General features: G+C 55.1%; 6 protein-coding genes across 6 annotated transcripts; 3 read left to right on the forward strand and 3 right to left on the reverse strand.

The window, feature by feature from the left end:
- Positions 1–1,005: 1,005 nt before the first annotated feature.
- LY79DRAFT_668187 (cytokinesis regulator) lies at positions 1,006–4,023 on the forward strand (the record flags this gene model as incomplete). The annotated part of the gene is made up of 2 exons (XM_060563489.1): positions 1,006–3,400; positions 3,452–4,023. The coding sequence occupies 2 exons, from the start codon at positions 1,006–1,008 to the stop codon at positions 4,021–4,023; spliced, it is 2,967 nt and encodes a 988-aa protein (XP_060416045.1).
- Positions 4,024–4,797: 774 nt separating this feature from the next.
- On the reverse strand, positions 4,798–7,468 carry LY79DRAFT_547629 (NOL1/NOP2/sun family-domain-containing protein). The gene is made up of 2 exons (XM_060557344.1): positions 5,805–7,468; positions 4,798–5,746 (listed from the first exon to the last, which is right to left on the reverse strand). Exons 1-2 carry the CDS (start codon positions 7,346–7,348, stop codon positions 5,074–5,076), a joined length of 2,217 nt encoding a protein of 738 aa, XP_060416046.1. The 5' UTR covers positions 7,349–7,468; the 3' UTR covers positions 4,798–5,073.
- Positions 7,469–7,632: 164 nt separating this feature from the next.
- Positions 7,633–8,593, forward strand: LY79DRAFT_648420 (cell-cycle control medial ring component-domain-containing protein). The gene is made up of 2 exons (XM_060562507.1): positions 7,633–7,994; positions 8,046–8,593. The coding sequence occupies exons 1-2, from the start codon at positions 7,884–7,886 to the stop codon at positions 8,550–8,552; spliced, it is 618 nt and encodes a 205-aa protein (XP_060416047.1). The 5' UTR covers positions 7,633–7,883; the 3' UTR covers positions 8,553–8,593.
- On the reverse strand, positions 8,594–10,212 carry LY79DRAFT_547635 (cofilin/tropomyosin-type actin-binding protein). Its single transcript, XM_060557345.1, has 7 exons — positions 9,950–10,212; positions 9,784–9,839; positions 9,703–9,713; positions 9,360–9,543; positions 9,223–9,296; positions 9,120–9,168; positions 8,594–9,063 (listed from the first exon to the last, which is right to left on the reverse strand). Exons 2-7 carry the CDS (start codon positions 9,784–9,786, stop codon positions 8,923–8,925), a joined length of 462 nt encoding a protein of 153 aa, XP_060416048.1. The 5' UTR covers positions 9,787–9,839; positions 9,950–10,212; the 3' UTR covers positions 8,594–8,922.
- Positions 10,213–10,767: 555 nt separating this feature from the next.
- Positions 10,768–12,647, reverse strand: LY79DRAFT_511547 (chaperonin GroL; the record flags this gene model as incomplete). Its single annotated transcript, XM_060554283.1, has 3 exons — positions 10,768–12,275; positions 12,333–12,474; positions 12,540–12,647. 3 exons carry the CDS (start codon positions 12,645–12,647, stop codon positions 10,768–10,770), a joined length of 1,758 nt encoding a protein of 585 aa, XP_060416049.1.
- A 723-nt stretch (positions 12,648–13,370) lies between these two features.
- On the forward strand, positions 13,371–14,296 carry LY79DRAFT_114316 (ricin B lectin). Its single transcript, XM_060550723.1, has one exon. It carries the CDS (start codon positions 13,627–13,629, stop codon positions 14,158–14,160), a length of 534 nt encoding a protein of 177 aa, XP_060416050.1. The 5' UTR covers positions 13,371–13,626; the 3' UTR covers positions 14,161–14,296.
- The last annotated feature ends 1,502 nt before the right edge of the window (positions 14,297–15,798 follow it).

Raw genomic sequence — 15,798 nt, forward strand, 5'->3', positions numbered from 1 at the left:
CACCTGTTCTTTTCCGCTCAGCTGTTCGCCCTCAGTGCCGGGCCCAGTCGGCCCTGGAAAAAGAAGCCGTAGTGGACCTTCTGCTGCTCCAGTCTACCCTCTTCTTATCCCCAGAACAATTAGCTGGGCATCATTTCAAGCAAACACAAGGAGGAAGAAAAACAAGTTCACTAAAGCCGATGATCGTATACGCACCAGGTAGGCCCAAAGTAGCAAGAACTCAAATTGTGCTCGAAATAGCTGCACGAATACGGGGAACAGATACGTAGCCCGGTGGGCTGCCCACACATGCGCGCAATACCTACCAGCCACGCTGTGCTCCTCCTGCGGCACCACGCACCGCTGTTGCTGGACCCAGCCCACCATCCCGCCAGCCTACCACCTCGCTTTGTTTGCCAGACCCGATCCATCGACCCCGGCTTCCCAGCCATTTTTGCTTCACCACTCATCCAACAAGGCCGTCAATCCTCGCAAATCCAATCCCAATTCTTCCACCCCCCGACCTCACACGACTGCCCTGTTCTCATCCTATTCTGGTTTGGCAAACGTCACGCTCGACATATCGGACCCTGTTGCGCATCACCCCTTACGACGAACCTCTTGGACAACCTCCACTTGCTCTACACCCGTTTGCATCACTCGCTCGCAGTTCTTCCTACCAGTAGCCGACAGGCACTACGCACATTCCCGAAAACGACGATACCAAACCCGGCTCAAAACAAACCAGACGCCGCCATTTCTACGCCTTACCACGCAACGCCAAACCTTTTTGCGTCCTTTGCAACCAACTTACCCCCGAATCATCACCAAGAAAACTTGGCTTACGACGATTGTCACCATCTGAAAGGATATGCCGGGCCGAAGCTGCTGTTATTGTTGACGATATGATCTTGCAACATTGACAAGTAGAACAGCGCTGCCGGGAAGTCTTTTGGGATACGACCACGACCTCCTTGGACCCAATTCAATTCCGCGCTCCCCCAAACAAAGAAACCCGCCGAAAACATGGAACCCTTACGCCTCAAGCCACGCCAGCCCGTGGCCGAACCAGACATCGAGGACTGGGACGATGACGACTTCCAGATCGACACCGATGACTTGACATTTCGCACCGCCTCCACCACAACAAACCTTGCTTCTACACGACGCGACTCTGCGTCTTCACATGTTTCCCTCCGCTCCGATCTTGAATCCATGTTGGACGAAGAGACGCATGTGCACGTCCCGGGCGACGACGAGAAGTCAACACTGGACGCTATCGCCGCTGCCACCCAAGCCGGCATTCCGATACCCAAGAATGTACCCTCTTCCGCTCTCATGGGTGGCACTATCAAACGACTAGGTGGAAGGAAGATCAAGAAGATCATGCAGGACGACTGGGAGGACGATCTGGTACTGCCAGACTCGACCCAGGGCCTTCGCATCAAGCCCCAAGACGGCTCCAAGTTCCCTGATATGCTGAGGCAGGTCAGTGGTGGCTCTAGCCAGACGAGCCCTACTAAATCTATGAGGACCCCTCCGGCCGTGTCGCTGCTGGACCGGAGAGAGTCGACTGAATCGACGACAAGCACATTGTCAGGAGCCATCAACTTGGAGAAGTTCCGCGATAACGACGACGATGATGACTTCTTCGGCGACGGTTCCGAAACCATCAAAGTATCCAAGACTCGTCCACCCAAGCCCATTTCACTCATTACCCCCCCGACGCCTCAGAAGAACATCAATGCATTGGACGATGACTTCGAGACTGATTTTGAACTCCCGTCGGACGGGAAACTAAGTCTCTCAACCAGAAAAGACATCCCAAAGACGCCTTTGGTACATGCAGAGGACTTGGACTGGGGCGAGGGCAGTCTCGGAACTCGATTCGGGGGCACTCGCAGAGACGCCCATTCCACTAGAAGCTCTTCTGTCTCTGCCTTGAGCCCCAGTGTGTCGAGCTCGTTTACCGCCGAAAGCGAGGATGAGACGTTCGATGGCCTCGTGCTCCCAAGCGGCCCGGTCAACTTCGAGGAGAGATTGAGCCGGAGGAAGCTCAGTCGCTCTCCCGTACGTTTTGTGGAGGAAGAGCCACCAAACCTGAAGACTCCTCAGCCACGTAAGGAGCCCGAGCCTGAGGACATGTTCGATGGTCTTGATGTCGGCGACGGTGATGTCTTCAATTCCGGCAAGCTCACCCTTCACCGCAACATTCGTGTCAATTCAAACCGGCCGTCGAGCCCGCAGCGGCCCAAGACGGCCATTTCCTTGACCTTCTCCACCAAAACCACAACGTCACGACTGCCGCGGCCTAGTCATGAGCGTCACGAGCGAGCCCTCTCTGCGCTGGAGCCTGTGTCTGAGAGTGGTGGCCCCATTTTCGCTCGCTCGCGAAGGTCTCAGTCTCGCATGGGCCATGCATCGCAGTCCTCGGTTACGAGCATTCACAGCATGCCTACGCCCACGACACCGTCTCCTGGGTCTCTGCTTCCCTCAACGCCACGGAGAAGGGAGCTTGGCCCTAGGACTTCAACCACGTCGCTGCGGAATGAGCCCACAACTACGAGCTCGCAGTTGCTGAGGTTTAAGCGATCTCTGCCTGCCATGAAGGCATCTCATTCCCCTGCCAAACCCATCTCCTCCCGCTTCGACCGACCGCCGTCCAGAACAGATCCCAATCGTCCGGCGTCGGCGATGCGACCGAAAACACCAACCGAGAGGTCTCGACCCGCCGTGGAAAGCCATGCTGCCCAGCAACGACGCCCCTTTCTCCCTGCTGGGGCCTCACAATCCCAGTCGCAGCACGTGACCGCAAAAACTTCTCGCACCTTCCGACGCCATGATTCCGAGAACTCCCTCGACATGCGGCCGACGTCCAGGGCCTTTTCGAGGTCGACGATGCGCTCGCCAAGCCCGAAGAGACTCAATCGCCATTCGGATCACATTACTCACGATGGCTTGTCTTTCCGCACGCTCACCAAACCACACCGAACCCGAAATTTCGGTGATGGGCACGAGCTGGATGGATTCGACGATTTGCCCACGTCGGCGCAATCAGAGGCAAAATTCGTCCGGCAACCCTTGAAGGCACCGTTGCGCAATAAGCTGTACCAAAATGTGCTTCCCGATCGGACCACCACACCCTCCCCGGCACCTCACTCCCCTGCGAAGGCTGATTACACGCCCCATTTTGCTCGTGATACCCAGGCTAGCCGAATTGCCCGGGAGACCTCGCTTGCTCAACGGACTCCATCAGGCCCACTGCCGCCTTTCACCTCGTCGCGTGTCTCCCAGCTGTCGTCTAGGAACAATTTCAACCCCGGACTGCCACAGGCTTCCGTAAGGTCGAAAAAGAAGAGGAACCTACCCCAATTGAAGCCTCATCTTATATCGAACATGAACAAGGACAAGACTCCGCAACGTAAGTGCAACCGCTTTTTATCTGCACATTACAATACTAACCTCGCTGCAGATCTTCAGGGCATGTTTTACAATCCCGACACGTACCGTTGGGAGGGCAATGAAACCGTCCTGAACGCGTTCGACATACCCGCATCGTCCCCATCGACAGCATCTATACCGCCTCACATGGTGCGCGACAAAGAAGTTTCCACACCTCGGCCGGCCCTGATTACAAACATAAGCCATACAAAAGGTGTTCAGGTCGTTGGGGGCATGGTATTTGACCCACAGAATATGTGCTGGCTCAAGCTGGGCCCGCAAACGAATCCCAAGTCCGAGATCTCTGATCCGATGGACGGCTTCAACGCCTTGGACGACGATGAGGATGTCTTCAAAGACATTCCGGATCTCGACGACAACTCAGGCGACTCCAAGGAACCGGGTCGCGTCAGCGAAGTCAAAGACGAATGGCTCGTCGGCGAAGAATTCGACGTCGGGCCGGAATTCGTACGACGGCAGCGCGAAGAAGAAGATAGGTGGAGAAGGAAGTGCGAAAAATGGCTCGGCGTCGGCGACCAAGACCGCGATGCCTCGCGTTGGGCCATTCGCGACATTCTGCTCCACCAAAGGGCTGCCCAGTAGACCTTTTCTCACGAACACTACTTCACTTCGGGCGGCATTTTATGCCTTCTTTCCTCTTTACATTATTATTTAATACCCCTGACGTCCATGGACGAGCCACAGGGCGACTTATGACGGAGGCGTTTTGGAAGAAGAATTACGACGAACAACCAAATACATTTACGACGGGTCTAGTGACGACTTTCTGGATACCTCTCTGTGTACAACATACTCCGACACACAAAAGTTGTGAATAGGTTTCATGACATACGGCTTTATGACGAAAACGGGTCGGGCCGGGGATATAGGAAGGCCAACCTTTATGACGAACAAGGAGATGAAATGGGAAGAGAGAACCGACTCGATACCATCCAGAACCAAGCTGGATTGGACGGTCATGATGAACTTGGAGGAAACGCATGCTTTTACGTCTTGTTTTCTGTACACCGCTTTTATATTTATGCTTGAGGTTAGCTTTTTGAGTAGGAGGACGACGAGGTTTGGTGTATGAACCGTTTCCCTTGGCCATCGAGAAGGTCAAAGGTTGCGTCTTTATCTAATGAAGAGTGACGCCTTCATTACAAACTCTACTTCTAGACACAAGTTTCGTTTTTGGCTTCGCCTTGTTGGATTAGCAATAACCCAATCTTTTTTCAATTCTCTTTGAGGACCAGCAGGCTGGGCCACTTTGACATTGGCGGACGTGAAGGGCAATCATTAATTAAGTATTCGGTCGGACATCAAGTTCGCCTTTTCGTAAGACGACGGGCAAGGAACGGCACGACTTGTCCAGCAGGTCCGATGCAACTTTTTCTCTCTCAAATTCTGAATCCCTTTTTTTGAGCTCCGACTCCCTAGTAGTAGGTAATTATAATGCAAACAATGACAAAACAGGATGCTTCGTTTCGACCTCGATCGACCCCGGACACAATGATGCTTCTTTTCGTCTACTGCACACACAAGATAACACCGAGAAATCCCCTCTATTTTATGACTTTTTTAGTGTTCATCCCACATTCGTCGTCCTCCATCCCGACCTGCGAGAACGACACTTGGACTCTTTTTTTTATTTTATTTCGCCGCCTTCTTGTCCTTCTTCTGCTTGGGGCTCTTGCTCTTGGGGCTCTTCTCCGGCGTCGCGGCCGTGGACGTCACCTTCTTCTGTGCGGTATTCCTCTCGGCCTTGCGCTCCTTGTCGGCGGCGGCGGCCTTCTCCTTGCTCTTGTCCTTCTTCTCGGGCGTCTTCTCGGCGGGCTTCTCGGCCTCGGCCTCGACTTCGGACTCGGACTTGCCGCCGTCCTTCTTGACGGCTGTCTCCCTCTTGGCCTTGGCTTTGAGGGCATTGGGGTCGAGGCCGCGCCTGCGCATGGCGTTGCGCTTGGCCTTGCCAATGTACTCCTCGTCCTCGTCCTCGTCGAAGCCGCCAAAGTTGTCGTCCCGGCCGGGCGCTGAGTTGTCCTCGTCGTCGGTGATGGGGGCCTTGTCGACGACCTCGCCGGCGGAGCCGGGCGCGGAGCGGTCTGCCTTCTCGGCCTTTGCGGGAGTGGGGCCGAACTTTTGGAACTTGGCGACGAAGAAGCCGTCGACGTTGTAGGTGTGCGGGTAGTAGCGGCGGGTGAGCTTGAGGGAGGGGTCGAACTTCTTGCCCATGAAGGAAGTGAAGCCCTCACGACCGAAGGGAAGGTTGGTGTCGACGAGCCTGACGTTGGGACGGCGGGAGAGGGCGTACTGGACGACGGCCTCACTGAGGGATTGTTAGCAACGTGTTCACACATACTCAGTTCGGAAGGGGCCAAGCTTACTTCTCCTCGACGGTGACGGAACATGTAGAGTAGACGATGTAACCGCCCGTCTTGCTGTGGTGGTTGACCGAGTCGATGGCGGCCAGGATCAGCTGCTTCTGCATGTGCGGCAGCAGCATGAAATCCCTCTCCGTCTTGTTGGTCTTGACGCTGGCGTCCTTAGCGATGACACCGGTACCCGAGCAGGGCGCGTCGAGAAGCACGCGGTCGAAACCGCCCATGGGCTTGGGGAACTCGCGAGCGTCGTAGTTGGAGACGACGACGTTGCGGGCGCCGAGGCGGTGGATGTTACCGATGAGACCCTTGGCACGCTGCTTGCTGGGATCGTTGGCGACGATGACACCCGTGTTCTTCATCATGGCGGCCATGTGCGTGGTCTTTCCACCGGGGGCGGCGGCCATATCCAGCACGCGCTCGTTCTCTTGCGGCTCGAGGGCCATGACGGGCAGGAACGAGGACGCGGCCTGGAGGATGTAGTAGCCGGCAAGGTACTCGGGCGTCGCACCGAGGGGCACGTTGCTCTCGAAGATCTGAAGGCCGACCTTGGACCACTTGCCGACGGGCTCGAGGGTGACACCGCGCGAGATGAGGGCCTGGGCGAGGTCGCGGCGATGGGTGCGGAGGGTGTTTGTCCTGATGACGACGGGACGGGCCGACTCGTTGGCCTCGAAGAAGGCGAACGCCTCGCGGGGGGAGAACAGGTTGAAGAGCTTCTCAGCGAGGTACTCGGAGTAACCGTAGTAGGCGCAAATATCCTTGATGAGCTGCGAGACGTACTCGACACGAGAGCGGCCCTCCTCGTGAAGGTTGGCGAAATCGTCGAGCACTCTGATGTTTTCCGTGATTCTTGTTCTCAGGAGCTGCAGGTCGGGCGCAAGCAGCGTCTTTGTCTTGGCGGCAAGCTCGTCGTCGTCGTCAAAGACGTGCGGCTTGTCGCCGTCGATGTTGGTCTGAATGCCCATCTCCTCGAGTTCGGCCTGCGCCTCGGCGTCCTCCGCTGCGATCTTCATGTCGAGCCTCCGTGCGACACCCTCGATGTTGGCCTTTGTGAGCTTCTCCTCGCCGTCCGACTCGTCTTCGTCCTCCGAGAACATGTGCTTGCCGCCGCCGCCTTGCTCCTGGTCCGAGTCGAAGACTGAATCGTTGTCCGAGTCCAGGAAGTCGTCGCCCAGACCCGCCGGTCCGTTCTCAAGGTCGGAGAACTCGTCGACACCCTCGTCGTCGCTCATGCCAGAGGGCGCGTCCTGGAAATCGCCAAGGTCGTCATCGTCTGACATGTCTTCGTCCTCGTCCTCGACGGGCTGAGCCTTCTTTCCTCTGCCGTTCGCCTTAGGCGCGGGCGCCTTGCTCTTCTTCGCATCCTTCTTCTTTGCGGCGGCGCCGTTGGTCTTTGGGGCGTCCTTCTTGTTTGTTCTCCTCCTCTTGGTCTCGACAGGCTCGACAGGGTCGACTGGCAGACCGGCCTTGCGCTTCAACTTTGCGAAATGGGCCTCTGACAGGGGTTCAGGAGGACCCTGCTTCTTCATGCGGTTTCCGACACCCATTTTGACCGATCAATTGCGTGTCGAGACTTGGGGTATATGTGATTTAGAGAGGGAAAGAGGGTATTGTAAAAGAATACAAAAAAAGTGATGCACGGTACCGGCTGGTAAGGTCGGTCGCCGCTGCACTGCCAAAGAAAAAAAAAAAGTTCACCTGGATTAGAGCGGTTCCCCCCACCGAAACTTTTTCCTATCGCGCACTGACCAGTCCGATTAGATTGGAGTAGCAGCCGATAAAGCCACGCCGCCCAGACCGGACCTGCTCCAGCTCCACACCCCAGCTCCCTCTCCACCCCGCCATCCCTCCTCACAGCAGTGCGTAACACTACCGGTACTGAGCAAGCAGCAGAGACACCGGACGAAGCCATCTCCAACGTCGCATCCCAAGTCGGTTATCTAGTATTGAACCTTTGCCGTCACTTCTCTACACTTTAGCATCACGCAAACAACCTATATTAGCCACCGTACTCAGCCCATCGACTCGAACGAACCGACCTTGCAAACTTCACCAATAGCTAGCCACCTGCAAACCGCAAACATGGCTGAAGTCGTCTTCGCAAGACAGTTCCTGGCGATCTTGGAGTTGCGCTCAGCCAAGCTGTCGGCCGACCATGTGGAAGACCCCAAGAGCTTCCCTGCTCGCCCTCCCGTAGGTGACGTCCAGCCCCGCACACTTCGCATCCAAGCTAACGTCATGAAGTACATTCTGCCCAAGATGCCCAAGCCCATGAGCAAGCCCATGAGCCTCGCGCCGGGCCAGGAACGCAGCATTAACGTCGTACTCAAGTCCCTGCGAAACCCACCCCTGGACATCAAGCTGTCCTCCCAGAGCCTGAACACCTCGATCCTCGACATCAAGACGGCGGTCGAGGCGCAGTCGCGGATACCTGTGGACAAGGTGAAGCTTTTGTACAACAAGAAGCCTGTGCCGGATAGCAAGGTGTTGAAGGATTTGCTCACGGATGACCAGTCGTCGCTGGAGTTCTCTGTTATGGTCATTGGCGGAGCTGCGGCAGTCAAGCCCGAGCCTGCTCCCGTTGGGGTCGGCTCTGGTCAGCAGGAAGACATTGGTGAGGCTGCGCTGGATACACCGGAATTCTGGAATGATCTGAAGGGCTTCTTGATGCAAAGGCTCAAGCACGAGCAGAAGGCGGAGGAGCTGTCGGCGCAGTGGCGCTCGACCTGGCAGGCACAGAAGAAGTCATGACGTAGCAATCATCACTGAGGACGGGACTCAAACATAAATAATGGTCTAATAAAGAAATTGGTTTTTTTCGTCAAGCAGCAACAACAAGAATGCTCAACATTCCGGCATAAGGTGTTTTCCTATGGCACTGGGTTGGTATAACCAGGCGGGCAGTTGAATCTGGAAATTTACTGGTCACGCCCCAAAAGAAGCTCGGAATGGGGAAAAGGTCTCAGTCCCGGTAATCGCCAAAGGGGGGAGAAAGTGGTCCTCCGTATTCATCGTAAACTCTCCATGATCGTCGTCAATCGTCCCGGAAGACTGCAGCCGCCAAAGTGTATGCTCCGTCTCGCCGCGTAAGGAATGGTATCGTGCGCGAGAAACGAGACATTTAACCAGCCAAGCCCTTGCTGACAACCTTGAGGATGGAGTCGTACTCTATGTCATCGGCGTCGTTGGCCTGGAGCTCGGTCGCAATGCCGGTGAGCGAGCGCTTGAGGGCCTCCTTGGAGGAAGCGTAAACCATCTTGGCCTGGACAATTGTTAGCGACGAGTGGAATTTATTTTTATATGGCAACAAGTACTGACCATGACACCAGCATCATCGGGGGACCAAGCGAGGAAGGTGATCTTGTTGCTGTCCGGGGGTTAGCTGCAGGTTTTAAGTTGGGCGAATGCGGGGGCAACATACCGGTCACCCTCGCCAGAGGCAAGGCTGTACTCGAAGTCGTAGACGGCGTAACGGGGACCCTTGCCGACAGCTCCCTGATATGATATTAGCAGAGTACTTCAAGGTTCTGCATTGCCATGGAAAACAGAGACACGTACGCTCTTGGTCTTGGTGGTGGCGTTGATCAGCTTCTCGCGGAAGTTGTCATAGTCCTTATCGGCCGAGGCCTCCTCGACGACGATCTCCTTGTTGTCATCTGAGAGCTTGTAGATGATGTACTTGTACTTCTTGGACAGCTTAAGCTCGTTGTAGGCCGTTATGCACTCCTGAGACACGCTCGCTCTGTTGAGGAAGATCGGGTTAGCATGCGCTGCGTTGCTGAGGCATATGGAGCCAGCTTGTCCTGCTCCGCCAAGATCGTCATCGGACAAGCGAGAGAGCTTCGCTCATCAAATGCGGCGCGGAAAGTTGAGTCTCGGAAGAACAAGGGGGAGAACGAACCCGGATTGAGACTGCGATTGAAATTAGCATGGTGTTTTGTTTTGGTAGGCAGCTGATCCTTGGAAGCTTTTAGTTACTCACCATGATGCTGGTTTATGGCGGGGGTGTGGCTTGAAGAGAATAGGCGGGAAAGTGGGCTGAGTGACAGAGAGCAGATTAGCAGAGAGCCTAGAGGAGGGGAATTGCGAAGCTAATAATAATAATGTCTGGCGATGCAAAGGAGAGGGGGGGGGGAACGGGTGCCTACTTCGAAGATGGAGTGGTTCAGCCGGAAGTCTGCTACACTGGGTAGGGTGGTGGCAGAAGAGGTAACAGCTTGCGTCGGTTGGAGAGGTATCTTGGACAGGAACGGAAGAGTTGGGTCACCGTGGAGGGGAGAGCGGGCGAGAAAAACACCCGCATGGTGGGGTTGTTGTCCAGGTGAGATTGCGCGCACGTGACTCTCGGCAGCAAGTGCGTCAGCAGCAGGTTGACGAATCCCACCCCAGGCAGTCAACACAACACAACAAGGCCTAAGCTCCTACGGGATCTGTACTTTCTAGGCAGCCCAATGTGATGGCGAGTGCAGTTATCAGGCAGGAATAATGAAACATCATGACATCTCTCACAATGGTTGCCTGTTGTGTGTTACGCAAGGTGATTTTAACGGCTGCCTTTTCCGTCCTTGTCTGCATGAAGCCAGGGACTCTTTAGTTGGCAGTAGGGGGAGAGCAGGCAAGCTAATTAAGTTATTTAAGCTATCAATTAGACAAGTCAAATGTCTCCACCATTGTCAACTGCCAGTGTCAACGTTAATGGCGTCACTGCGTATCTAGGTCTTGGTCTCCGTCTTGCTCTTTTACTTCTTTTGGCTTTCTTTCATCTTACATAGCTTGCTAGTGCTATTGTACAATACAGAGCTCTCAAATCCCCTCGGGGAAAGTACTGCTTTTAGGGGGGGAAGAGGGGAGATTAGTACAAGTGGCAGCAGTTATACATCCTCCTTTTTAAATAGTAACACCGACGCCCAATGCCCCTCGCCCATTGACTTTTGATTTAATACAAGATGACACGTTGATCATGTTTTTACATCATACCACCCATGCCTCCCATACCGCCCATACCGCCCATGCCACCCATGGGAGGGGCCTTGTCTTCGGGAGCCTCGACAATGGCGACCTCGGTGGTACCGAGCAGGGAAGCGACACCGCTGGCGTCAACGAGACCAGTGCGGACGACCTTGAAGGGGTCAAGGATACCAGCGGCGATCATGTCGACGTACTCGCCCTTGGAGGAGTCGAAGCCCTTGTTGAACTCGCCGGCGTACTCGTCGGTGAGCTTGCCAACAATGACAGAGCCCTCAAGACCGGCGTTCTCGACAATAGTGCGAGCGGGGCGGGTGATGGCGTTCTTGACGATGGTGACACCGAGCTGCTGGTCGAAGTTGGCGGTCTTGACGTCCTTCAGGGCCAGGGCAGAGGCCTTGATCAGGGCGGTACCACCACCGGGCAGGATACCCTCCTCAACGGCGGCGCGGGTAGCGTTGAGGGCATCGACGAAGCGGTCCTTCTTCTCGCCGACCTCAACCTCGGAGGAGCCACCGACCTTGATGACGGCGACACCGCCGGAGAGCTTGGCAAGACGCTCCTGGAGCTTCTCCTTCTCGTAGTCGGAAGTGGTGGGGTCGCTCATAACACCGCGGATCTGCTCGCAGCGCTGGGCGATGGCGTCCTTGGAACCCTCGCCGTTCAGGAAGATGGTGTCCTCCTTGGTGATGGTGATGGAGCCGGTGGAGCCGAGCATGTCGGGGGTGGCCTTCTCGAGCTTGATGTCAAGCTCGTCGGTGAAGACGGTAGCGTTGGTGAGGACGGCCAAGTCGCCGAGGATGGACTTGCGGTTGTCACCGAAGCCGGGGGCCTTGACGGCGGCAACCTGGAGCTGGCCACGGAGCTTGTTGAGAATGCAGACGGCGAGAGCCTCACCCTCAATGTCCTCGGCGATGATGACCAGAGGGCGTCTCATCTGGGTGGAGGCCTCAAGGGCGGGGATGATGTCCTGGACGGCCGAGATCTTCTTCTCGGAGAGGAGGATCAGGGGCTTCTCGAACTCAACCTTCTGGGACTTGGCGTCGGTGATGAAGTAGGGGGAGACGAAGCCGCGGTCGAAGCGCATACCCTCGGTGACCTCGAGCTCGTCAACCAGAGTCTTGCCCTCCTTGACGGTGATGACACCCTCCTTGCCGACCTTCTCCATGGCGTTGGCGATCAGGCGACCGACCTCCTGGTCACCGTTGGCAGAGATGGTGGCAACCTGAGCAACCTCCTCGCTGGTGGTGATATCTCTCTTGTTCTTCTGGAGGAACTCGACGACGGCATCGACGGCAGCCTGGATACCGCGACGCAGGTCCATGGGGTTGCAGCCAGCGGCAACGTTCTTGACGGTCTCGGAGAAGATGGCACGGGCCAGAACGGTAGCGCTCGTAGTTCCGTCACCGGCGGTCTCGTTGGTCTTGGAGGCGACATCCTGGAGCAGCTTGGCTCCGAGGTTCTCGAACTTGTCCTTCAGGGTGATTGCCTTCGCAACAGTGACACCGTCTGCAATCAATTAGCTATGTTATCCGATTTGATGGTTCAATCGAGCTTCTACCGTACCCTTTGTGATCTTGGGAGAGCCATAGCTGGACTCGATGAGGACGTTGCGGCCCTTGGGACCAAGTGTTGTCGCAACAGCCTTGGCGAGAGTCTCGGCACCGGTCAACAGCGAGGCGCGGGCCTCGACACCGAACTTCAGCTCCTGCAGACATTGTCAGTACACCCGAGCTAATGGACTTAACATTGCGGTGCATCGTGGCGACTAACCTTGTGGGCAAAACGAAGCTGCTGTCCCAGGCCGGCACCGGCGCGGAACTTGCTAGGAGCAGCAGAGAGGACGGACGCTCTCGCGCGAGAAGTGAGTGCGCGCTGCATATTGAATCTGATTACGAGGGTATCTAGATAGGAAATAGAAATACACAAGCAAGGATTGAAAGTGTCGCAGGAGTTGAATCGCACGTGTCGCTCCAAAGAGTTCGGGGAGATGAAGTAAAGAGATGAGGTAGTGAGTGATGGAAGCTTCCCGTCTCTGGCTCCAAAAATTTATCTCGGACCTTCGGCTAAACGAGGTCCCTTTCGAGAGCACCATGACAAAACGGGACTAGCGCCCAGTGGGTGCATTTCTACCGTCTTCCAGTGGCATCTGTCTCCATTCTCAGCATCCGCACATGGTATCCCAGGAGACACCAACAAATACATAGACAGGGGTTTGCGCATCGCTTCGGCCATCCCCGTTGTTCTTCCTGGACAGAGATTGCGTTCAACATCACGAATTGGTGACAGTCAAAGCCAAGGTCACGAGGTTGCTGCGATGCATACTACCAACACATGCATTGCATAACTTGATTCACAAGTAATTCCTACCTTATAAGGCTGCCGTCGTGCTTTTGTAGGTGATTGTTCCTTACAGTACTCCACAATTGTGGCTGTTTACTCTTGGTAACTCAAATAAGGAGATCGCCGCCTTGGCACAGCAATGCAGCCTCTCAATCCTTTACTTCTAACATACTATCGTACCAATGAGACAACGCATTGCATGTGGACTTGATGAACCGCTGCTTAGTCGCCAACATATACGTGAAACTTCAACCGCTATCTGGCGGGTTTTCGACCATGAGCTCAAGGAGTAGGCTAGGAAGTCGAGTCAGAGGTCTAAGTTAAGGGGAACTCAACAGCTGGTAGACGATGATGCTCTCGCAGTATAAAAAAGGATGTTGTCCCTGGGAAATACTCGAAATCCATCTCAACAATCAGAAAGCATTGTCTTCACCGTCTTTACCGTCTTTACCGTCTTTACCTTACCGTCTTTACCGTCTCTTCGTAATCTTCTCGTCCTCGCCCATCAACCGAAAACATGAAGGTCTCAATCCTTACCACTATCGTCGCCACCGCCTCCGTCGCCCAGGCCGCCATTAACTGGACGCTCGAGAAGGCCGCGAACCCTACAGACGACCAGTTGGATGCATACGCCAAAATCGAAGAAGCCATGAAGCTTGCGGCAGAAAGACACGCCCGGCTGGGGACCGCCCAAAAGACAATTACCGTCACCTACACGCCCGGCGTGCCTACGGCCGAGGCCAACACCGGCGGCACCCTCCGCTTCGGGACCAGCCGCGACTTCATGACCGAGCGGACGGCGCTCCACGAAATCTCGCACACGCTCGGCGTCGGCCTGTCGGACGGCTACAAATCCAGATGCGCCTCTGGCGACTGGCCGACGGCCCTGCCCCTCCTTCGCTCATGGGACGGAGACGATGCGACGATCCATTGCGGTGGCTATCATTTTTGGCCATACGGACTCAACTACGACAACGAATGGAGCGACGAGGCCGCGGATCGCCACGTCCTGTTAATCAACGCCATGCTCGCTGACGGCATGGCAGCGTAAAGTATTCCCGGGTTCGGCTCTTTACAAACCCACTGCACGGATCAGTCTTTCTCTCTATATATATGTCTAGTCATGAAACGCAGCATTTAGGTTCTTTGAATACAGATGATTTACGAGGCAATGCGTCAATTCTCCGTCACCTTCAGTATTATTTGGATCTACCCCTGTGATGCGTCAAAATCAGAAAACCCAATCCATTATCTGCGGATAGCTTAGTTCATGTGCCTCGTTGGATGATACCAAAAACTATCCTGGCAAAGCCTCAAGTCTACAGAAAGAAAGAAAACAGACAAGCAGGTAGAGGTGAAGGCATTCAATTGTAAGCAGCAAAATCAGCAGATGGTGAAGCTGACCTGCTCATTTCCTCCTGATCATCTTCTTATGCCCTCAACTTGGGGAATGATCAAACCCATACCTAGGTTACAGCCAAGCGCAGCTCATCGAGACTCAGCTGTACTACCATTCCATGTAGTCGCCGTATGAAAAAGCCCAAAAACCATGAAACCACGCCACAAAATATCAAAGACCAAAGCACGCTCCCGACTCGTGATTCATATCCTGCTCCTGAACCCACTGCCCGAAGTTGGCGTCATTCATTGTTCCTCCTCCGTTCTCCTGCTCGCCTCCAAAAGGCGAAGTACTCGAGAACATGCCCTGAGGAGGTAAGGTGTCCTGGAGCAAGGTTGTTGAAGGGTTGTTGATGGCGAAGGGTGCAGTGTCGGAAACCAAATCACCTGGGTAACGACCGAAGATGCGATAGTACTCATTGGGCCAATGTTCGTAAACTCTGGATGGAGGCTCAAGTTTCTGAAGATCCAAGCCATGAACGCTGGTGGCCATGTTGTCATAAGTGGGATCGAATCCAGGCTGCTGAGCATTGGTTCCGATGTCGTTTGGCATCGAAGGCATTGGCAGGTTGAAGTTCCCGCCAAGGCCGTTTGGATGGAGATCTTGTCCAAACACCTGGGGCGTGTCCAAGGCATGAGCACCCAGAGGTTGGATCTCATCAAAGGGGTTTGCCGTACCCAAGGGCGCCGACAGAGACGACTGAGGCAGCATCCACGGCATCTGGTAATTCTTCGGGGCACAGAACATTTGCTGAGGATGCTGCTTCTGGAAGTCGGTCTCCGGAGAGGCCATCGTGTAGGCGTGCGAGTAAGATCTCTCGATCTGCTTTCCCTTGGCCTCCTGGCTCATCTGCGGCTTCCCATCGTTAGCGACAATCAAGTGAAGAGACGGCTGTAACCTACCTCATCTTCGAGCTCAGGCTCATCAAACTCAGGTTCTTCGAGCTCGGCCTCTTCGAATTCTGGCTCTTCAAGCTCTGGCTCTTCGAACTCGGGCTCTTCAAGCTCAGGTTCGTCGAAATCGGTTTCGTCGTCGACACGACCTGTTTGAGAGGAGGTTTCGTCTCCAAGGTCTTCACTCTCTTCGCTCCATTCACCTTCTTCCTCTTCCTCTTCGTCGGGCTCCTAACCTGAAACGGGAACCGGGAAGTCTTGGTGGTAGTATGGCTCACGGAAAGAGATTTTTCTCTCGGCATTAGGGTTGCCGGGTGTTGGCTCAAGAATCACACCTCGAACGGTTGGGTCGTAGCGAGTTCCAGCAACAGGGGGGGCCATGCGGCCTCTCTGGAGG

The sequence above is a fragment of the Colletotrichum navitas genome (genome assembly GCF_030913465.1).
Source record: "Colletotrichum navitas strain CBS 125086 chromosome Unknown LY79scaffold_17, whole genome shotgun sequence".
Lineage (NCBI taxonomy): Eukaryota > Fungi > Ascomycota > Sordariomycetes > Glomerellales > Glomerellaceae > Colletotrichum > Colletotrichum navitas.